This window comes from Protopterus annectens, chromosome 13.part0 (assembly GCF_019279795.1).
Source record: "Protopterus annectens isolate FY-2018-M chromosome 13.part0, PAN1.0, whole genome shotgun sequence".
In the NCBI taxonomy this organism is placed as follows: domain Eukaryota; kingdom Metazoa; phylum Chordata; order Ceratodontiformes; family Protopteridae; genus Protopterus; species Protopterus annectens.
Genome location: NC_056747.1, coordinates 462116484 through 462141062, shown reverse-complemented (window position 1 = coordinate 462141062; position 24579 = coordinate 462116484). Strand labels below are relative to the sequence as shown.

At 41.0% G+C, this 24579-nt stretch overlaps 1 protein-coding gene across 1 annotated transcript in view; it reads right to left on the bottom strand.

Annotated features, from left to right (window-relative positions):
- The window catches only part of UNC13A (unc-13 homolog A), a 5702976-nt gene that overhangs the window by 3783595 nt on the left and 1894802 nt on the right, over positions 1–24579 (bottom strand). Inside the window, exon 4 of the mRNA XM_044054109.1 lies at positions 4944–5061. Coding sequence (XP_043910044.1) covers positions 4944–5061 — 118 coding nt within the window. The remainder of the gene's footprint in view (positions 1–4943; positions 5062–24579) is intronic.

Genomic DNA, 24579 nt, shown 5'->3' with positions numbered 1-24579 from the left:
GACAGCAACCTTACCTCTGGCCACCATGTCTCCACAGTGGTAAGAAGGACATTGTATGTTGCTCATCTCATAGGTATGGGCATTGCCTCCAGAAAAAAAAGAAGTTAGAACCTGCCTGCATTCTTCTCTCATCAGGCCAATAATTTGAGTACAACGCCCCTTTTGGCATGTACCTTTCTAAGCACCTGCAGCAATTGTTAAAACCACAAAGGTTTCTCACAAGGAAAATTCAAGGTCAGCATCTGTCCTATATGGATCATCTGAAATCACTGTCACTTTATTCTGTTTCATACAGACTACTCAGAGGTTATCTGTGCCTTGCATACAATGCAATCTTTGACCCTGCTTTACTGGAAATGCTGCATATCCATATGTCAAATGGTACACGGGTTACTCACTCTAAAGACCTTAACCTGGTATGTGCCATTAATAAAACCTGCTAGAGGGACGGATTTGTCTCCCAGAGGTTACCACATCTTTGGAACAGACTCCCACTTTATGTCAAACAGAGCACCTCATTGGCTCTCTTCGAACACAATCTGGATGATTGGATGTGTGACCGTAAATTCACTCTGAGGGTTCCACCTGTCTCCCTCTTGGACAAGGGCAATAGGTGCTGATCATGGAAATAAGGGTAAGAACTTGGCTAGGCTTGTAAGGGCCATAGGGCCATTAGCCTAGTAACTTCCTATGATCAGATTGCCCCGTTTATCACACTCTTTGAGCACCTCTGCAGTAGAGGAACAAAAGTGAGATCTCTGTCCAAGAAAGAATTTAAAATCTCATTTTTACATCATTTGGGAGGTTCTGAAAATACAGCCAATGTAAACCTCTTTCTACATAACCCTGGAAGAAGAATCAACAGTCATACACACACTGAAAACAATGCGTAGTGACTTGTGCAAGAGAAGAAACTAAGTTATTTAAAGCAGATTTTCTTCACAAGAAGAAATTGTAGATAAAACATTTCTCATACTTTCATAATTTGTCAGAGCAAACTTTAACATGAGCCTGACAACTCAAAATTCTGAAAATGACATTTGCTATAGAATACACTTTTTCATACCTATGAATAATTTTTCCATCCTTATTAGAAAGAGTAGGGTTGGAATTAACACACTGCTTAGCAACAGTGGAATTAACTAAGGTTGTAGCTATATAGAGTCAAGTTTGGGAATAGTTTATAAAAATTTAATAGACTGAGGAACTTTACACATTTTAGCTGGCTTTTTGGGGACAGTTGGCTGATAATCAGGAAAACTGCAGGCAGCAAGACACACTTCCTCTAAAGCAGACAGGGCAGGAGGAATGGGTGTATGTTCTGGAAAATCCTTCTGTAACAACTCATAGTATTTTCTGAGGGACTAAGAAACAGCAGTGTTCTCCCACTGAAAACATTGTGACATTGACATTCTAAAAATAGTTTCAACGAAAGATACCCTCCCCACAGGGAGAATCAGAAACTGATCTCTCTTATGAGTCTAAATCTGATTCCATCCCTTCATCTTCCTGTTCAGATTCAGAATCTTGAAGCTCTTCAGGAAAAGAGGAACCTCCCTTTCTTTTAGCAGAAACTACTTTACAAGAAGGCTAAATAGCTTGAATTAACGCCTGAGCCAGTCCCAGTAAGCTACTCCTAGCCAAAGAAATTTGAGGAGGGGTAGATACGTGTTTGGTTTTCTATTTCATTTTCACAGAAAAATCGGGGCCCATCTTGTTACTAATGGCAGCAGCTGCTTCCTCAGGGATGGGCACAGTATTCTGACACAACAGGGAAAAACTTCTCTGTTCCTTCTCCCAGGACTGACAAGAGTGGTCTCCCTTGCCCACTGAAGAGAATCCAACAGCCACAATGGACATGGCTATCCCCCGATCCACAGTGATTGTGAGTGCTACCCTAGAGGGATCCAGGGTAAAAGATGGGTAGTCTGATGTGCAACAAATGGCCACAGAAGATACAGGGTAAAAGATCAGTGGTCTGTTGTGTGAGAAATGGCCAGAGCAGAGGCACCCACCTGCGACTGAGGCAACTTGCTATCCTGCTGTGGTAGCAAAGGTTGTTTGCTTAACTTTTTCTTTTTTGTGGCTGGAAGAAGGGGAAGACAAGCAGCAAATGCCAGTAAAACTACCAGTCAGCAAAAATGACTTTTTTAACAGAAAAAAACAGTAAAAAGCAATTTAAAACACTATGGTAGCCCCACAATTGAAAAATAGATACAATTTCTCCACAAAAAAAATATGCTTTCTGTTAGTTTACACTACTTTTAAACTGATAGAAAGAAACAAGTGCTCAATTTAAAAGAAAGTTACAGTCTACAGATATTCTGTTAAATAACAGCACTCCTATCTTTAAAACAACTTTACTGAAGAGAAAAGTAATAAAACCTTAACAACATTTAAGAAAATTGAATTTTTCTTTTCCTTAAAAGGGATCTATCTGCCCAGCAAAGAAAAGCGCAAGCCAACCATCAACCAATATGAACATTTGTAAACATGTACTAAAGTAATAACCAACAACGTGGTGTGGTATATTGAAGATTTACCCATGGTTGGTGTGGCTGTTTGCCCTCGTGATTAAACAAAGGCAACCTGTGGGTAAATTTTCAATATACCACAACCACAGAGTCGGTTATTGCTATTCTACAATGACATTATTTAAGAAAAAATACTTTTCTTAAATAATGTCTGTATAATGGCGGATTACTGTTCTGCCGGTTGTGGTATACTGCTTCTTTGTTTTGATGTACTGCGCATGCGTATGGGACTTGTGTTCCCATGCATACCCAGTACATCAATGCTTTGAAATGGAAGCAATGGAGAAAAGAAAGTCTCCATTGCTCCGTTTTCTCTCTCTCTTTTTTTTTTTTTTTAATTGTAAAAAAAAAAAGGTTTTGGGGCACTTACCAACGGAAAAAAGTCTGGGCGACCGGACCTTTTTCCATTGGTATATTGTGAGATTTACAACGGGCACGCTGGTTGGGCTGGGCCAATCAGCGTGCAAGTTTTCAAATAGTAATAGGGAGTCATTGTATAATAGAAGACAATAAGCCTTTGAAGCATGTGTAAAACCTTTCTTGGAAGAGAAGGGGTCATTTGTTACGTAATATGCTATAAACTATATGAGAAGTAGTTTGTGTACATTTTGTTAGCAGTCTGGTGAAGTCATAGATATTCTGACAACTACAAGAAAGCAGTTACTTTATTATTTAGTGTTTTATTAAATAAGTTCTTTTCATCAACTTTCTGTAGCTTTGATTTTATGTATTTTGTGAATTCTGTCAGACTTTTTCTGATATTTCCATATTCTACCACCTGAAGTATTTTCTTTGACATTGCCCCACATCAACTACACCAGACTCCCTCCAGATCCCTTCATTTATAGTGTCCATATTAAAAGACTGAAGAGGTGTTTCAGCAAACACCTCTTGGTCGGCACGTAATGAGTGAACGCACTAAAGCGCGAATGCTCAAAACAGCGATTTCTTTCCCTGGGAAAGAAATCGCTTGGCCATCCCTATGTGTTTGCCCCTTTCCTCACTGTAGTGCGATCTCGGTGTTGGTATATTTAGTTAGGTGGGGTGGGGGGTGTGGGGGGCAAAGCCCCCCATGTTGTTATGTTTTAAAGTGTGTGTGTGTGTGTGTGTGTGTGTGTGTGTGTGTGTGTGTGTGTGTGTGTGCGTGTGTGTGTGTTTGTGCTAGACGGTTCTTTCCCAGGGAAAGAAACCGCTGTTTTGAGTGTTCGCACTTTAGTGCGTTTGCTCATTACGTGTCGACCAAGAGGTGTTCGCTGAAACACCTCTTCGGTCTTTTAATATAGACCCCATTCATATACTGTCTAAAGGAAGGCAGACAATCCAGCGTTAAACATTTATAAACTAATCTTTTCTATGACTATGGGGCAGCAAGGGACAATAGTGTGCCACTGTCTTGTGTACATAACCAAGGATCAAAGTAACTAGAGTGTTGATTAATGTATCTTACAGAATCAAGGCCAGAAGACTACTCAAGGCAGACTGATACACCCACATAGTATGGAATAAGTGAATAATAGGCAAGCTATGCAGCTTAAATGCTCTTTAGATGTGCTATGAAGCTCTAGTAGACAACACCGTTTTAATATTAAAGAGCTGCAATATACTTAGGTTAGAGTTTTTCAGGAGAAATCACAAATTGTTCATACAGGTCATGGGAGATTTACTTCTAAAGAACAATATGTATAAACAACATGCCAGTTACATAAACAGTGGAACAACAGTAAAGTCTTCTTTTATGACTTGTACTCTTCCGGACATACTATGGGACATTTTGCTTAGCTCCCACTTCTGGGACTGTGCCCGGTGCTTGGAAATATGGTGACCTATACTCAGCAACCAAGTCAGTCATGAATCTGCAAGCTGTTTTACTATGTGCAGTTTATGGTTCTTTAATAAGCCCCTTAGGATAGCATTTAAAACTAGAAATAAAAGCTACACTTCTAGACAATCTTGAAGAAAAGTGTATAATTTGGGTAATCTTTGAAATACAAAACTGTTTGTATACATGACTTTCTATTTATGCTGTTTGTACGTGCTGGTGAGATGTTCATGGCTAATCTATAACTTATCATAAAAGAGCAACACTGTTATTAAAAGTGCCACAGTCATAGCTCTACGAATTTTACATCTTCAAGACTAGATTTTTTTGTTACTACCAATCTTCAAGCTGTCAGCAGTATTGTGACTCACAGTCTTGCTGAACAGCTTGAAATGATGAGAGCAAGGTGAAAATTTTATTTCTTTTAAATTTTTGTTGTCATACACTGTCAACAATGAATACAAGTGAGACATTTAATGGCATAAGGTACACATACAAAATAGTGCAGGACTCATGAACCTCAAGTTTGATATATTACATAAAGTCAGTAAAAAAGGATCCAGAGCATTGGCAGTCATAAGTCAACTTGCCTCATTCGACTGTCGTATAGTCCTGAGTGGGATCCACACTGTTCCAACCATTGTGTCCCAAATCAAGCCTTTGTTCCACACCTCCACTGTCAACCCAAGGTCTAATCGATTTATTTCACTGAGAAAGACACAAAGAGAGAGAAGGGTTAATTAATTTTTCTGTCTCTTTGACAATATTCAGTGCTTCAAAGAGAGAGAAGGGATAATTAAGCAAATAGCATTCAGCTGCCATAAACCTCTAGAAGATTTGCTTTCTTTTTTAAATACCTTTATTAAAATATCACTTAAAACATAGGACACTTACATTAATAGAAAAGAAAACAACTCATATAAACATTTTTCCATTTACACACACTATTTGTTGCAAGTTTTCTTTCCTTATAACTAACTGTCTTTCAGTCCAACATTACATAAAAATTCCTGCCGTCTCTTAAACCTTACTCCTCCTTCTGAATATTATTCTGCGTGTATTATCACAGTTTTGATTTATTTCTATGTAATTTGCGCTTTCCTTTTCTAAAGATAAATGTTTAAGTTTTTCTATCTCTTTTACAATATTCAGTATTTCAAATACAGTTGATTTACATTTTGATTTCTATTTTTTAGCAATTGCTTTTTCAGCAGCCAACAGAATTAAGCTTAATAAGGCCTTACTATGTGTAGACAATTCTGTGCAGTGGCGGATTTAGAACTTGGCACAGGGGAGCATGCCTCCCCCTTTTTTGTTAACCCACACAACCTAAAGCCAGAAAAAAAAAAAGAAAAAGCTTTTTGAAAATAAAAATTCTGCTCATGTGTATGGAATGTGTTTACATCCTTGATGGCAGCATCTTCTCCTTTAAGGAGGACCATGCATGCATTGTATGCACGCACACTAATGCAGATGTAAACACATTTCATACTTGCACAAAAAATATAAATTAGCCATTCGCTGACAGAGAAAGTTGTATGTTCGATGCCCGTAAGTGAAATTATTGTATCTGGTAAAACTTAAATAAGTTAAGATGGGAATTTGTACTAATTCTGAAACTATTATAGCTCAGATAATTCCCTTTTCTCTTAGGTACAGCAGTGTAAGATTTAGTATATACACATAGCAGTGTTATGAGGGTATAGTTCGGTTTGATCCATGCAAAAATAGTTTTAATGTATATAAATACAGGCTGTGTGTGTGAATGTTAGTAAGTTAGGGAGCAAGGTTTAGGCAAAATAATATATTTAGTGTTGTGAGACAATCAGGCATGCATGGGTTAGGGTTAGAGTAAGGGTTATTTAAGAGGATGATGCAGTAAATGCCATGTACAGTAGGACAGCTATGGAAAGGGTTTTTCTAAGGTAAGGTGTAGGGTCGGGGATAGGAGTAGGGGCCCCTGCTCTATCTCATTATTACATGTTAACCCTAATACTAACCCCTGAGCTACCACCAGCGCAGACAAATAGGACCTCAGTTAACATCTCATTCTAAAGATGGCACATTCATGAATGCAGCATCCCCTTACCCTACACTACAGTGTCAGCAATTGATCTACTTGGTGTGGGAATAAAACCCACAGCCTTCTGCACCAAAGGGGAGTGTGCTACCTGTTGTGCCACTGACTGTGTGTATGTATGTGTGTAATTTGTGGATTTATGGTAAATCATGCAGGATTGGTCACTAAATAATGACATATTCGCTACAGGCTCTTCATGTAGAGCCCAACACTGTATAGTTTTTAATCAACTCAGCTGGTTAGAACTTCTGCATCTCTTATCCTACACACAGTTTACAATGGTCCATAACCTGCTATGCCACCCTGAAAAAAAAAATAGCCCTACAGAACATACTACAACCTGACTTACCTTACATTCTACTAATAAATCTCTATTACAAACTACCAAAACCCATAATACTTCTGGCCAGTCACTTTCTTCTACATATATGGCAAAAATTTGGAACACACTCGCTCTAGCCATTACAGCTACAATGAACACTGCTCAGTTTAAACAATCTCTCAAAACTCACCTAACAGATGGATGTGCCCATGCTTTACCCCTGACTAACTAACTTTAACACAATTTAAACTTATTAACTCACCCTATACATTCTTCAGCTAACTGTTCTCCTTTCACCCTCACTTCTCCACAGATAATATCTTTTAGAAGTTTAACATACACCTAACATTCATACTTTTTACTATCCTCTCACACATTCTGTTCTGAGGAGGTTCCTCCACGGTGGGCTCAGGGAAGGATTCAGATGAGTACCCTAAGTGGTGCAGTGCCCAACTGAAGGCACTCATAAAAGGGCTGACCCTGGATGGATGACAAGACCTCAGTACCCAATACCGAGAAAGGCTGGGTGGACATTGAGAAGGAAAGGTAAGTACCAAACTGGAGAAGGTCGTCTCTACCTCCCTGAAGGCTGATGGACTGGACAAAGCTGCCCCCCATCCCTGGCAGCTGGGGCCACCTGGGAAGGGGAAAGGGACCCAAACACAGTGCCAAAGACCCTGGACGATATCGGTCCTGAGCTGTTCAGCACTGAAGCCCCTAAGGGAAGGGAGCAGTTCAAAAAATCCGGACCTAAACCCACTCCCAGGAAACCAGCACCAACCTCTCAGAGATGAGCCCCACTCTGGTCCAAGGGCTGTGGAACACAGCCGGTCAGAGACCCTGACAGTGTTGAGAAGGGGGGGATACCCAACACCGTCTGCCGTTCACTACGAATCTCTGGGTCCTGACATGGGTTGGAAGAGGAGAGTGGAGAGTGGAGACCTGTGGATGGGGAGGGTCCCCTAACTGCATGGGTGGGGATGGCAGCAGGCCTAACATGATTTGAGCTTTGAGGAATCCATCATCCAATCCATGTCCAAGGGAAGGAGACTTCTGGAAGATCTGGAAGAAGCTGAAGAATGGCTGGATCTTGCTGGGGATCTGGCCTTGGATTCCAATGTTCTGTGGCATCGAGAAGGAGATTGGCTCTGATGTCTCGGATCCGGAAGGGGAACCCTCTATAACATTAAGATCCAACGCTACTGTCGGATCTAACAATCCTATAGGGTCTGAAGACCTGGGAGCTGTACAAGATGGATCCAACAAACTGGTCGGATCTGGGGATGACCTGCTTTTACTTGGATCTGAAGGCCCCTGATGTGATGAGGTCTTGGACCCAAGAGCCTGATCTGAAGTCCTGGGAATGGCAGACCTTGGATCTAGGAATCTGTGATCTGACAGCCTCAGTTTTTCTTTAATCAAGGAAGAAGACACCCCAGGAGTAGGAGGAGGTCTCTTCTTCGGATCCTGCGAAGACCTGAAAGGGGCGTCTGAGGACAGAGGACTGCCATGCACCAAGCCTTTGAGAAGTAACTTGTTGCAGTGCTCTACAAGGGCCCTGGAGTTGAATACAGAACAAATGTCACATTCAACCTCCAGGTATGCCGACCTTAGACAGTAGAGACTCTCCTCATGTGAGTCGGAGCATGGCATCTTCCGACCACATGAGGAGCATCTTTTAAAACCTGCAGGCTTTTCAGCCATACTAAAAAAAAAAAAAACTACAACACCACACAACACACACACAGTCAAAAGAACCAAGATTTGTCTTTTTTTTATGTTAGAAAAGAACTAGTGAAAGAAAAAGGTGTAAAGTTCCACGCACTTGAAGGGGGGAGGGTAGAACCTACCTAAACAAACAACTAGGTTCTGACAGGGTGGGGAGGAACTATAATTAAACTGAAAGAGCGCATGTTAAAGATAGCAATAGTACCCTAAAAAGGAAGAAAGAGAGAAATAAAGCCAAGAAAATAGCACTTATCTATGATTTTGTACACTTGAGCCTGGACTATGTCTGAAGGGATTTAGTGGCAAACGTGATCTGGGGGTTAGACGGTAGCAAGGGATTATGGGAAGAGAAGGAGCTTGAGCTCTGGATCTGTCTCAAAAGTGTCTGGTTCAGATCCAAGGTTAGATCCTAGACCCACCTGTGAGGAATAATGACACAGATAGCATCAGATCATTCCCAAGTAAATAGGCCTTTGCTTAAACATTGTAGTGCTACCTAACTTATGGATATCTTTGGCATTTGCCTCAACCTTTGTGTCACTTAAAAAAAACATGTAATAACTATAAGATCATTACCTGTACTTGTTTTTGAAATCTGTATACCTTATATTTTATTACCTTGTATTGCTTGCCTCATTCTCTGTCACTTTTTTAAAAAATATGTAATAAGATCATTATTTGTATTTGTTTTTTGTTTTTTTAATTCTACATACCTTATTTTTGTCTTTTATGTTTTGTATAATTGTGCAGCATTTCTCCTCAGGCCAGTCAGACTTTCCAGGTAAACAAATGTCAAATAAACAAAATAAATAAAATATATATGAGTTGCAGACTTTATATCCTTGAGAAAATGAATGCAAACACAAATCCTGTTATTCTAGCAACTTTCTATGTTAAAAAAGAGTGACATTTAAAATCTATCCCTCTTTTTGGGCCATAATATCGCCTTTATTTCAGACTTTGTCCAGACTTCTTACTCTAAGAGGTCGAGAGATATGTATATTTCTCCACTGTTCAGATTTTTGCAGAATGTTCAGATTTATGCCTCATTTTTTTGGCCTATTCCTCATATAATTTGTGGTTTTCTGGCAAATAACTGAGGATTAAAATAACTAAAAAATGGCATATATTTGAGTTTCAGACATCAGTTCCTTCAGAAAATGCATGCTAAGACTTCTTCTTTCGGCTTTTCCCGGTTAGTGGTCATCACAGCGGATCACCTGTCCGCTCATGATTGGCAGTGGAGTTTTATGGTGTCGAGTTGCCAGCCCGGCGCCCAACCATCCACAGAAGGCACACACATGCACGCACTCACGCATAGGTCCAATTTAGAGTGTCCAGTCCACCTACAGCATGTCTTTGGGATGTGGGAGGAAACCCACGGGACCACAGGGAGGACATGCAGACTCCGCACAGAAGGCACCCCAGCCGAGGATCGAACCGGAGAACCTCTTGCTGTGAGGCAGCAACGCTAACTGCTACACCACCGTTGCCACCCAAAATGCATGCTAAGACAAATGCTGTTATTCTAGCAACTTTCTAAGTTTATAAGGGCAATATTTAAAATCTGTCCCTAATTTTTTGGCCTTCACCCCCCCCCCCCCCCCCCATTATTTTAAGCTTTGCCCAGATCTGTTATACAAAGACGTTGAAAGGTATGGAGGTATGGTATGTAATGCCCGAGTTAGGAGGAATTGCAAGTTAATCAGTTAACTTGATCAGGCTTGACTCTATAATTTGGTTACAGAAGAGAAGAGCCTAAATCCTCTACACCAACTACCAGACTGCTGAAGGAATTGTGAGCTTGTTTAAATACATTTCCAAGGAATTATGAGTTTCAGTTCATTTTCATGGAAAGGAACAGAAGTTTAGTCTTGCTCATACTAAGTCTGTTTTCAATGCTGTAACTAACTGTTTAGCAAATGGCAGTCACTCTGTGCTGCAGAATTTGAAAGCAGTATTAGTAGCATAAATGCCTTTGGAGCAGAAGGCTGTGGATTCTACTCCCACACTGTGTAGATGGTGTGCTGATATTGCAGTGCCCTTTTGATTGCTGATTATTTGGTGCATTTTAAGGATGGATATGGGTTCTACACACTTTGTATGAGATGCCCAGTAACTATGAACCTGCTGTCAGTTTGTCATTCATTCTCTATTGCAATATTATCAGCTTAACCATTTTTTTAATGCAACATAGGCAATTAATTCTTCAAGGGCAGCAGGTACTAAATTTGTAGATAGAAACACTGAAATGTGAAATAGAAATAATAAAACTAAAGAAATAATAAAAACTTCAATCCTACTAACTTCCCAAACAAACTTAAATCGGTCAACTGGACAATCCTAAAAAATCTACCACTAGATGAAGCATTAACTTTCTTTAACAATAAATTCCTGAGCATCCTTGACTCCCATGCTCCTGCACATACTATAAAGACTAAATCTAATACTGCTTCATGGCTCACAAAAAAAACTAAGATAAAAATCAAACTTAGAAATATAGCCTGGACCAAATGACGAACAACTAAAGCCCCCCTCGAACAAGTGAGATATTGTCAACTTAGAAATGATACAAAAAAACTCATTTTGCTATACAAAAAAAAAAAAACTACTACCAGAATCTCCAATTAAAACATCAAAACAATCCCCAAAACTTTTGGGCAAGTATTAACCGACTTCTTCATCCAGGACAGTCTACTACCCCAACCCCATCAAACTATACCCACAAATCCCCAGAACTTTTGCCACTGCCTTTAATAACTTTTTCACTGAAACTATTCAGTCCTTAGCTAACCAACTTACTCCCACCCACTCTAACTCTACCATTAACACACCCACTTCTCATCCCCCCTTTAACTTCCAGCCTGCCTCTACCACTTTTATCCGATCCCTTATCAAAAAACTAAAACCAACCGCCCTTTCCACTGACTTCCTTCCTGCAGAGTACCTACAAAAAGCTGCCGATGCCATAGCATTCCCCATCTCTATCCTAATCAATAGAACACTAACTGATGGAACTATCCCTTCAATCTGGAAAATATGCCATGTTATCCCACTCCACAAAGGTGGAAGTTCAACAGAACTGTCCAAGTAAAGACCCATTGCCATTCTCTCACCACTACCCAAATTAATGGAGAAGTGTGTTTATAAGCAGCTTATGGACTATCTCATTCAGAACGGTCTGCTTGCCAACTCTCAGCATGTCTTTAGGCCACATCACAGCACCACCTCCACCCTCCTTTCTTTTACAAATACCATATTCCAAAATAGGAACAACAACAGGCTATCTTCAGCCCTTTTTCTAGACCCGTCGAATGCCTTTAATATGGTCAACCATAAATTACTCATCCATTTCCTAAAATCCATCTCCCTAGACTGCCATGCTATTCAGTGGTTCTTATCCTATCTGAATGGCAGACAACAGGCTGTATTATGGCAGGGCAAACTGTCCACCCTGCTACCCCTCACCCTTGGTGCCCCTCAGGGCTCTATTCTAGGTCTTCTACTCTTTTCTGTCTTCATCAACAATCTTGATACTGCTATCCCTGATGCAACTTGCATTCAATATGCAGTCAATTCTACCCTGATCTGTATGGCCTCCTCCCCATTTAGACCTGCAAACCTTAACACAAAACACATTTCACACAGTTGAAAATTGGCTCTCTAATGACCGTCTGTTGTTAAATTCCAACAAAACTAAACTGCTCCTCTTTACTCCCACCAGTAGATCCACCTCATTTTCCTTCTCCATAACATCCAACAATGGTACCTCTAGCTCTCCAGATGACCATACTAAGCTTTTAGGAGTAATAGTGGACAATAATCTCAAATTTGATCTGCATATCAATAAAACTATAAAAAACATTAATAGGAAGCTTGGCTCATTATATAGAAGCTCACCTTTTCTAACTCCATTAGTTAGGACTGCAGTCGCCCAGTCACACCTACTCTCTGCCCATCTATATGCCTCCCCAATACTCTCCAATTTGAGCAAAACAGAACTTAGGAGGCTCTCTCACTGTTACAACCATATTGCCAGATTTGCCATAGGCTCAACATATAGGACACATCACTGTCAAAACCTCAGTCTTCTTGGGTGGCTAGAACTGCCTAGCCTACTTCTGTTCAACCAGCTTATAGTAGCACACAAAATTCTATACCACCCTGAAAATACTCCGGCACTCAGAAATATCATAAAGCCATACAGTAATTTAAGGCAGCTATGATCATCCAATAAACTGTTGGTCCAAACCCACAAAGCCATTAACTCAGCCGGCGACTCCCTGTTTGCCAACATCATTGGTAAAACTTGGAATTCACTTCCATCTAACCTCACCCTCGAACCTTCTTTAAGTCTCTTCGAAAAAGGCCTCAAACAGTATTTTAAAGAGCACTGGCTTTGTCCCTGTAATAACCCTGATTAATCACTACTTATTCAATGCCTTATTTAAATTAATATTGTACGCATCTCTTGCTCATAATAGCTTGCTGCAACTTGTTGTTTTTGTATACTATTACACACTGTATATATTGTGAGTACCTACTAGAGGGCTTTGTAAATATGTTTGACTCATATCTGTTATGTTCTATCTGTGTTATCTGGAGCTTTTCTCCCCGAGCCTCCACTGAAAATGGACATATATCCAGTCGGACTATCCCGGTCAACAAATGTAAAATAAAATAAATAAATAAAATGTAAAGCTGTTTGACAATAGCAATCTCTTCATTAGTTACAGATCTCTTTAATGTGGAATTATTTGCATGACTTTTACTTCTGCAGAGATTGTGCTTATTGATTGCTGTCGGTGGATTGTAATGACAGATGTTTGAGTGACCTTTTATCGTTGAAATTTTCTGAAATGGGTAGTTTAGTCAGTATTGGTTCATACATTTTGTATTGCTTACTGGAAGAATGTTCAAAACTACAAATTAAAAAACAACAATTTAACAAGTGGTACCATATTATACAAGGAATATAATTTAATACAATCATGAAAATTAATCAAAAAACACATACATGTATGCATGGCCATGAAAATGTGTGCAAGGAGCCTATGGTTTGAAAACAGCCCAATCGTAATCTTAATCCTCCACTGGCCAGATGCATTTTCTTTGAATGTGGGTTTTAATGCTGTTTTAAGGGCACATAAGTATACTGATCATGCTGTGTTTTCATTGCAAGATTGTATTGTTTGTTTAGCAAATTGCTATCAGTGCTGTGCTATTTTATTTCAATATCTGTAATCACTGCAGAAGTAAATAAGAAAACAGTATGCAAACTGACAGTGTTTATGTTAACTAAGGAGAAATAGCTCAGTAATGGAACACTGGAGTGGCTGGAGAGGGAGCTGTTGCGGGGGAGGGGGCATAGGTGGTTGCTACAGGAGAGGCTGCTCTAGGGGCCCCACTCTATTACCCTGCCTAGGGCCCCATTTGACCATGATCTAGCTCTGGGTTTGTGCCTTAAAGTAAATGAACTGATAATTAATTTAAAAGGTTTACAGCATTGGGTTATTTAAGGACATTTGAGCCTTTTGTTATAGCCCTGCAAGAGACAAATTTATGGGAAGAAGAACATGCTGCAGAGTTAAGGGACTACTGATCCTGGGAAGTAGCTTGTACTTTTCATGGTGTAAGGTACAGAGGGAGTGATGTTACTGATTTGCAACCATACCTCTGTTGGCTGATAATAATAAAGAGAGTGAATGATTGTATGTTCTTACACTGACATCGTTGGTGTGGAGAGGTCAAGAGAGGTCACATGACCATGTGCATTATAATAAAGGAGGAAGCGAGGGTTGTTCCCCTCTTCTGTTTTTAACCAGATTGATTGCCTTCATGTGTGTTTATTTTACTCTGTAAATATATGTCTAACCCAACTTTCTTACCCTTAAGATGATACCGCCAACAGGTTATGGGCAGGAGGGAAGTAGGAAGCCGATGGCACAGACTATGTTTCGACAGAGATGAGAAGAATTACAAGTTGTGGGAGATGAAGTTTCTGGGGCACCTGCATTTGCTAGGGCTGAAAGACGCCATTTTATGAAATGTGCAGCAAGACGCAGAAGACGACGAGAATGAGGAGGAAGGTGACAATGATGCTGAGAAAAATAAGGAGGCATATGCAGAAAGTACAGTTTTGTACCTACCATAAATGTAGATGTTCGAGGATCCACATTGCTGCAGTCCTAACCATTGGGTAGTCCGCTGTCCAGTCGGCCCGAATACCAAAGTATATGGCTGACGTCGGTCAAGGCGCATTAGACTGACGTCAGTACGTCAGGGTACTAATGCGCATGACCGACGCCATATCTTCAGTCTTTTCTTGCCCCAGATGTCAGAAGACCCTAAAAAAACAAGGCCCAAACCAAAACACCAAAAAGCCCTGCACCAAACTTATATACAATATAGATATATATATATATATATAGATGTACAATAATATACAGCAACTCACACCACCACCCCTAAACACAGAGGGGAAGGCGGGAGGGTAAATTGGACTGCAGCAATGTGGATCCTCGAACATCTACATTTATGGTAGGTACAAAACTGTACTATGTTCTTCATTCCACATTGCTGCAGTCCTAACCATTGGGTAGAATCCCAAAGCAGAGGTAAGGGAGGCTGGCAAATCATAAAGAAGCAGGAGCTGCCAACATGCCTTGCAAAATGGCTGTGGCAAAACCAGCCCTAGATTTAGAGTAGAGAGGAAGGTGGTAATGCTTAGAGAAAGTATGCACTGAACTCCAAGTAGCTGCCTCTAAAATATCCTTAGTTGCCACCCCTTAAAATGCTGTTGAAGTGGCAGTAGCCCTAGTGGAATGAGGCCTAATCCCAGCTGGAATCTCCTTGCCATGATGGGAGTAACAAAAAGAAATGCAAAACCCAATCCACTTAGAAATAGTTTGCTTAGACACAGGCTTGCCCTGAGAACTCAAAGCAAAAGAAACAAACAACTGCTGAGACTGCCTGAAATCCTTAGTCCTGCTTAAATAATAGCGCAACTGCCTATGTACATCTAAAGTGTGCAAAATCTTTTCCTCTTTATTTTGGGGATCTGCATAGAAAGTAGGCAAATGAATAGTTTGGTTTAAAGCCACACTAGAAACCACCTTGGGCATAAAGGAAGGATTAGTACGTAATGATACCCTATCCTTATGGAAAATCAGAAAGGGCTCTACTGCCATAAGGGCCTGCAACTCAGAAACCCTTCTTGCAGAAGTAATAGCCAACAAAAAAGCAGTCTTCCATGACAAATATTTTAAATCAGCAGTACCCATGAGGCTCAAAAGGTTGTAGAGTAAGTTTTTCCAACACAAAATTGAGAACCCAAGCAGGAGTAGGAGCCCTTCGTGGGGGTCATATATTCTTTGCCCTCTGAGAAACTGCTTGAACAAAGGATGCGAAAACAATGGTGGGTCACAATCATAGTGAGCTGAAATTGCTGCAGCATGAATCTTAATGGAAGAGAAGGACAAACCTTTGTCCAATAACTCAGTAAGATATTGAAGAGCCACACTCAAATTAGGCTCAGAAATCTCCAAATTCCTTGCTGCACTCCAAAATAAAAATCTCTTCCATTTTTCTGCATACACTTTCCGTGTACTAGGTCTTCTAGCTTCCATAATCACATTTAAAACTTGTTGAGGAAGTTGAGACCGGCTGTCTCTCAAAACAGAATATGCCATGCTGTTAGATGAAGAGAACGAAGCTTGACATTGAGCAGGTGGCCTTCTCTGAGACAAAAGGTGTGGAATCAAGGGTAAAGGCCATGGAGGCTTCTTTACTAGACTCCTCAGTAATGGGTACCAGTGCTGCCGAGGCCAATCTGGAGCTATTAAAATCATCCTTGGCTTGTCTTGTCTGACCTTTAGAAGCACCTTTGGAAGAAGAGGCAGAGGTGGAAACGCATACACATGAAGATTTTTCCAACTGAAAGAAAGAGCATCCACTTTCCAAGCTGTGTGATGTAACCTCTTTGTGCAAAACTTTGGCAGCTGGTGGTTTAGTGGAGAAGCGAACAGATCTATGTCTGGAGTTCCCCAGGACACTGTCAACCTTTGAAATACATGAAGATCCAGTTTCCACTCGTGGGGATCCATGATTTGTCTGCTTAACACATCTGCTAAGGAGTTCTGTGCTCCGGCAGAAACCTTGCCTGAAGAGTTAGTTGCAAGCTGAGCGCAGTCTCCCATAAAATCATTGCTTGCCTGCACAATGGGTAAGAATGTGTTCCCCTTGTTTGTTGATGTACCACATGACAGTTGTGTTGTCTGTTAGAATCAACACCTGCCCTGGAAGAAGTAACTCCTTGAAAGCCATTAATGCAAACTGGACTGCTAACATCTCTTCCATGTTGATATGTAGATGCTGTAGTCTGGCAGGCCACTTGTCTTGTATCCACTTTCCATTTAGATGAGCTCCCAAGCAATGTCTGAGGCATCTGTCGTTAGAATCTGACTCGCCTCTGGCCGGGTCACAGAGAGTCCCTTGTTTAGGTGACATTCCTGAGCCCACCACAAAAATTCCTTTTGAATGCAAGGTATTATTTGAATGACAGTGTCCAAATCCTGGCAGTGCTGTGTCCATACATTTTGAGATACCATTGCAGCTTCCTCATATGCAGTTTGGCATTGGGAAGCACCAGAATACAAGATGCCATGAACCCTAATGCTTGAAGGACTGTCCTTGCAGTCAGCACGGACTGATGAGATAGTTGATGAAAGTAAAGGGATAGACTCTGTTGTTTGTCCGGGGTTAAAAGGCCATCTGGGCTGCTGTATTCAGTCTCACACCCAGAAAGCACATGTCTTGAGAGGGTACTAGACTGGACTTTATTTCGTTCACAGAATACCCTAGGCATCTTAGCACTGCTATAACATATTCCAGATGCTGTAGAAGGTCCTCCTTTTCTTGAGCCAGAATCAGGCAGTCGTCCAAGTAAGGATAGATTTGAATTCCTTTTAGTCTGAAGTAAGCTATCACTGGAGCCAGAACCTTTGTGAATACTCTGGGCAGTAGATAAGCCAAAGGGCAATGCAGAGAACTGATAATGAGAATTTCCAGCTCGAAAACGCAGATACTTCCTGCAACTTAGTCTTATAGGCACATGAAGGTAAGCTTCCTTGAGATCTAAAGTTACCATCCAGTGGTCTTTGCCCAGCAGAGGTAAAAGCTGTTGTAACGTCAACATCTTGAACTTGGGAATGTCCAGATAAGTGTTGAGGATAGATAAATCCAAAATTGGTCTCCACGTGTTCCCCTTCTTTGGTACTAGGAACAGGCGAGAATAAAATCCTAGGCCCCTTTCCGATACAGGGACTGACTGAATGGCCCCTATTTGGAGTAACAGAGAAATTTGCTTGTGAGCCTCCTTCCTTTGTGCAGGAGGAACGTCTGGCATGCCTTTGAAAGGGGGCAATGTATGGAAATAAAACCTGTAACCGTGGTGAATGATATCCAACACCCATCTGTCTTGAGTAATTAAATCCCAATTTTCTTTGAAAAGAGACAGTCTTCCTCCCAAAGGAGCTGCCAGACGAGAATCTACTGGCAGCTGAAAAAGCAGGTCATTGGGTCTGTTTACGAAAGGACTGACCCCTGCCCTCACCAGAAGTCTGAGCAGGTGAACTCCTGATCTAGGCCTAAAAGAACCTTGAGCTCTGCCCCTACCACGTCTAGACCTACCCCTAGACTGGGAATCATACGCAGGATATGTCCATCCCTTAGTAGGCCAATTTCTACTAAACTTGGTGGCTGCACCTGCAAAAATCTTTAACAGTTTGCATAGACTTAGCTTTGTCCTCCATTTTCTTCAGGACTGCTTCCACAGGCGAACCAAACAACACATCAGACTGTAAAGGAGCATCCAAAATCCTTGTCTTAACATGCTCAGCTAAATTCTGATCCCTCAACCAGGCATGCCTGCGAAGAACAGAACTAGTGGCAGCCACCCTCGAGGAGGCCTGCACAGCATCAAAACCACATTGCAAAGAATGCTTACCCACTTGTTCAGACACATGAAGTAAATCCAGCAACTCTTTACACTCTATACCTTCCGCCAAAGCATCCACCTTAGATTTCAATTGTGAAAGGAGATAATTTTGATATTTTAGCATGTGAAACTGACAATTCAACGCTCTCATGGCTAGAGTGGAAGAAGTATACACTTTCTTTCCCCACCTATCCAAAGCCCTTGCCTCTTTATCAGTGGGAACAGGATTTTTAACCACAGAGGCCTTAACACCTTTAGGCCCCTGAGAAACAGTTTCTGGGTCCGCCCTAGGACTCTTAAACAAATACTTATGAGCTTCGGGCACCCTATAGTACCTATCAGGTTTAACAGGAGCAGGAGGCAAAGAGTCAGGGTTCAGGGAAGCCTCTGCAAAAACATCTTCCACCACATTCAACACAGGAGGTATAGCTAAGGGCCTATGTTGTGGTAAAAATAAGAATTCCCTAAGCCTTTTCCTGGAATCAGAGTAATCTTGGCCTTCCCATTTAAAGTGTTCCCTCATGGAATGCAGAGTCTCTGAAAATGAGAAATCCTCAGGAGGAGAAGCTGTAGGTGTGGAATCATCCACATCAGAATCAGAATAAGGAGGAAATTCCTGTAATTCTTCCGCAGAAGACTCCGAAGCCTCTGAATACTGTTCCAAACTCTCAAACTCAGGTTCCACCCTAGGCCTCTTATCAGGAGGGGGCATAGAGCCTCTAATCATAGTAATTAAATCTTCTGCCATTTTAAGCATATGTTTCTTAGGCACAGAACCTGAAGTGCTAGGAGCAACCCCCACTGTAGCTGAACTTGGCCTACCTCTGAAAGAAGTTTTGGCAACAGTAGGAGAAGCTCTAACTAACTTGGGAACAGAGGGAAGAACAGTTACCTGAGAAGCCCCCTCAGCCTGGCCTACCTCCTGAGAGGGCACATCCTGTAACAATAAAGTGTCTGCCTGAGACTCCAAAGAAACTCCCGGCAAAACCTCTGGCTCCACAGAGCCTTCTAAAGAACCGACATCCGGGACTGCCGGTTCATCAACCCTAGGCTTCGCTGTTTTGTCTTTGCGCTTCTTAGACGAAGCGGGCGTCGGAGCATCCGACGGCATTTTGTAATTACAACGCTTCCCAAACACTAACCTGGCACAGTCTAACCTTCTCTTAATAGTGCGTTTATTAAATCTAGCACAAGAGCGGCAACCAACAACGTCGTGCTCAGGCCCTAAACAAGGTATACACAGAGTATGGTAATCCCTATGAGGTATCTGTTTCCCACAAGAAATACAGTTATTCACTTTTTCTGACATCCGGTTAAATACTGAGGCAAGAAAAAACCAAAATGCTCCCCAACGGGGTACTTAGCCAACTTTGATTCGGTCTGAAACTCCGACTTCGGAAATATTTCAGAACGCCAACCTGCACTCGCAAGAACTGCTTCTGCATCGGACCATGCGGCAAAAAAGACTGAAGATATGGCGTCGGTCATGCGCATTAGTACCCTGACGTACTGACGTCAGTCTAATGCGCCTTGACCGACGTCAGCCATATACTTTGGTATTCGGGCCGACTGGACAGCGGACTACCCAATGGTTAGGACTGCAGCAATGTGGAATGAAGAACATCTAATACAGTTCTTAGACGACAAAAGTTTGGCCCTCGTCATGAGAGAGGCCGCAGATGATGGTAGAGAAGTGCTTCAGATCCTGAGAGACCATTATGCCAGGAAAGGGAAGCCAAGGGTAATTAGCCTATGCACCGAATTAACAAGCCTCCAGAAGGCCATTAGTGAAAGTGTCACAGACTATATTATTAGGGCTGAGACAGCCATTACAACACTTGGAAATGCTGGGGAGAAGCTCAATGATGGATTACTAATTGCGGTGATCCTGAAAGGGTTGCTTGAAACTTTTATACCATTTGCAGTACACATCACGCAAGATGATGATAAGTTGGGCTTTGGTGAATTCAAAACAAGGTTGAGAAGTTATGAACATACCGAGAAATTTAATGCCAGCATAAGTCATGATAATGTGATGAAAGTAAGTACCCTTGGGGAAAGATTAAAAGCAGAGATTATATGCTATGGCTGTGGCCAAAAGGCACATAAGGCATGAGAATGCGGGAGAGAATATAAAGGCCAGAGACAGTGGTGTATTTTGTGTAAAAACTCTAGCCACAGGGACAGTAACTGTAGATGAAAGAAGAAAGATAATGTGTAACAAGCAACTGATGCAGATGATCACACATTTGTCTTCAGAATAAACAAGCATCAAACTTGTGAGTTAAAACATAAGGGATTAATGGTGGACACTGGTGCAATGTCACACATAATTAACGACCTGAAAAAGTTGAAATGCTTTGATGCAACTTTCCAACTGGAGGAACACATTGTGGAATTAGCTGACAGAACGAGAACCTGTGGGACTGCACAGAAGAGAGGTAATGCAGAGGTATGGCTGCTAGACACTGAGAGGCACAAAGTAAAGGTGATGATGACTGGGGTGCTGTATATCCTGACGTATCCACAACATATTTTTTCTGTTAAGGCAGCAATGTCCAAAGGGGCCTCGATCAACTTTAAACAAGGCCGGGAGCAACTCATCTACAAAAACGGCACCAGGTTTGACATAATTGAGTGTGACAGACTCTATTATTTAGACACATATGATAAAGAAAACGACAGTGAGATATATTACGATGCATCTCAGAGCTGTTATGACATTCAAGCATGGCATAAAATGCTTGGTCACTGTAATTTCAAAGATCTGTCAAAATTAGAAAAAGTGGTAAAAGGAATGAAAATTAAAGGTAAAGTTGAGAGACCTAACCTAGATTGTGAAACCTGTATGCAAGGGAAATTTGTACAGAGCAGAAACAGAAAACCAGATGCAAGAGCAAAAGTTGTATTTGAACTAGTCCATACTGATTTGGCAGGCTCAAATGAGCCAGTAGCAAAAGATGGCTTTAAGTACACTTTAGCATTTACTAATGATTACTCGGGTGTAACATTTTTCTACTTTCTAAAATGCCAATAGTGATACAGTCAAGGTGACTGAGAGGTATATTGCAGATTCAGCTCCTTATGGGAAGGTAAAGTGTATCAGATCAGATAATGGCACTGATTTCATGTCGAGAGACTTTCAGTCACTATTGAGTAAAAATGTTATAAGACATGAAACGTCCGCACTTTACTCACCCCATCAGAATGGGACAGCAGAGAGAAATTGGAGAACAAGGTGTATGTTGACAGAGAGTGATTTACCTAAAGAGTTGTGGACATATGCAGTAATGACTGCTGCTTTTATTCGCAACAGATGTTATAACAGGCATGTGGGGTAGATCCCATTCTTTATGCTAACAGGGACGAAACCTGATCTTTCAAGGATGAGAGAATTTGGATCAGTGTGTTATGCATACAGACAAGATAAAAAGAAGTTAGACCCAAGATGTGATAAGGGGATCTTTGTCGGATATGATAAAAACAGCCCATCATATTTGGTTTATTATCCTGACACAGGAAGGGTCCTTAGACACAGGTTAGTCAAGTTCTTTACTAAGAATGTAGCTGAATGCCAGATTCATACAGACCCAGAAGTGATAGATGAAGATCTTAATACCAGAAGAAGTGTGCATGTTAAGTCAGAATCAAAAGCTGACAGTCAAGACACAATAGTAAGGCAAGGAGAGGAAAGGCAGGATACACACTATACTCTAAAAGAGAGAGAAAACCACCTGCATACTTGAAAGACTATGAGTGTAAAGTTGAAAACGACAATTATGTGACAGTTAATGTTGACTGTTCTTACCGATCAATATGCAACACACCGCAGAGCTTTAAAGAAGCCATGTCTTCATCTAACTCGGAAAAGTGGGTCAAAGCTATGAAGGAGGAACTTAAGTCTTTAAGGGAAAACAACACATTTACACTCACCACACTGCCGGAAGATAAAAATGCAGTGGGGGCGTAGGTGGGTTTTCACGTAAAAGACAATGCAGATAATACAGAGACTTACAAAGCTAGATATGTAGCTAAAGGCTACAGTCAAGTTGCTGGTACAGCTTATAATGAAACATTTGCACCAACTGCGAGTATAACATCTGTACGAAGCCTAATGCAGATGGCAGCTCAGTATGATTTAGAATTGCACCAGATGGATGTACAACTGACTTATTTACATGCTCCTATAGACTGAGGTGCATATGGAGCAACCTGAAGGTTTTGAAAAGAAATCAAATGTTTGTTTGTTTGTGTCTTTTGGCTTTTCCCAGTTAGGGGTCGCCACAGCGGAACTTCGGTCCGCTAATGATTGGCAGTAGATTTTTACGTGCTGGCTTGCTGGGCCTAACGCACAACCTTCAACGAAGGAACGCCCATTTACGCATATCGCTACACAGAAGACGCTCTGAGAATCGAATGGGCAACGTCTAACTGTGCGGCGACAACGATACCGCAGCACCACCACCGCAGTCTGAAAAAATTGGTTTGTAAACTGAATAAGTTATTATACGGATTGAAACAATCAGGGTGTAACTGAAACAAAATGTTGCATGATTATCTTTGTGAAAATAGTTTTATCCAAAACCCCGCAGACCATTGTGTATACACTAGACAAGCTGAAAATGAGAAAACAGTTCTAATTATATATGTTAACGATCTCATTGTAGCAGCTAGTGACAATGAATCACTAAACGATGTAAAGGAAATGCTCAAGGCTAAATTTAAAATGAAAGATCTGGGAAAACAAAGACATTTTCTAGGCATTGATTTTACCCAGAATAGAGGTGAAGTAAAGATGAACCAAAAGAGGTACATTACAAAAATTCTTGAGAAATTTGGTATGTCTAATTGTAAAGTAAGAAGTACCCCTTCCGAACAAAAAACAAAATTTACAGATCCGAGAAAATATTGTGAGCTTGTGGGTAGTTTGATATATGTTATGACAAGCACGAGACCAGGTCTTAGCTGGATTGTAAGTAAACTTTCACAATATTTGTCACAACCAAGTGAATCTCATTTAACACTAGCCAAACGTGTTAAGATACTTGAAAGATACATTGGACAGAGAACTGTGTTACAAGAAAAGTGAAGGGAAACTTCAACTTATAGCATACAGTGATGCAGATTGGGCAACAGATCAAAACAATAGACGTGGTACAACAGGTTATTCCTTTAGCCTCAATACAGACGGGCCTATTATTTCGTGGAAATCAAAGAAGCAACAAATGGTAGCTTTATCTACATGTAAGGCAGAGTACATGGCATTAGCAGCAACAACACAGGAGAGTTTGTACATTGTGCAGCTGTTGAGTGGAATGGATGAAGAGTGCAAGTATGTGCCAGTAACAATATTTGAGGACAATCAAGGAGCAATCACTTTGTCGAAGAATCCAGTAAGCTGACAGAGATGTAAACATGTTGACATTAAGTATCATTTTGTCAGGTCAGCACTTAATGATGACAAAATAAGCAATGAATATTGCCCGACAACGGACATGGTTGCAGATGTCTTTATTAAACCTGCTACGAAATCAAAGATTGAAAAGTTCATGTATTACATATTTGGAATGTGAGGAAAAGTTATCCAAGAATATGTTCTTAAAATGTATTTTGTGTACAGCGTAAGAGCAAGTGGGGGTGGTGGCTGATAATAATTGAGTGAATAAGCGTATGTGTGCTCTTACACTGACATCGTTGGTGTGTAGAGGTCAAGAGAGGTCACATGATCATGTGCTTTATAATAAAGGAAGAAGCGAGGGTTGTTCCCCTCTTCGGTTTTTAACCAGATTGATTGCCTTCACGTGTGTTTCTTTTCCTCTGTAAATGTATGTCTAACCCGACTTTCTTACCCTTAAGATGATACCACCAACAACCTCTCAACTGTACCGAATTTCTCGTTTTTTTACTGGTTTTGAGGTCCAAATAATGGGGTGCCACGATTCCCGAGTGGCACCCCTTAATTTCTGAATTTCCCAGCTTTTTTTTTTCCTGCTTTTTTTGGGCTGACGTCATCATGAGCAGAGGCATGAGCGATGCCGTCAGCTCTGTGAACAGCCTGTCAGCCTGTTAGAATTGGCTGAGGACTTAAGGGGATTCAAT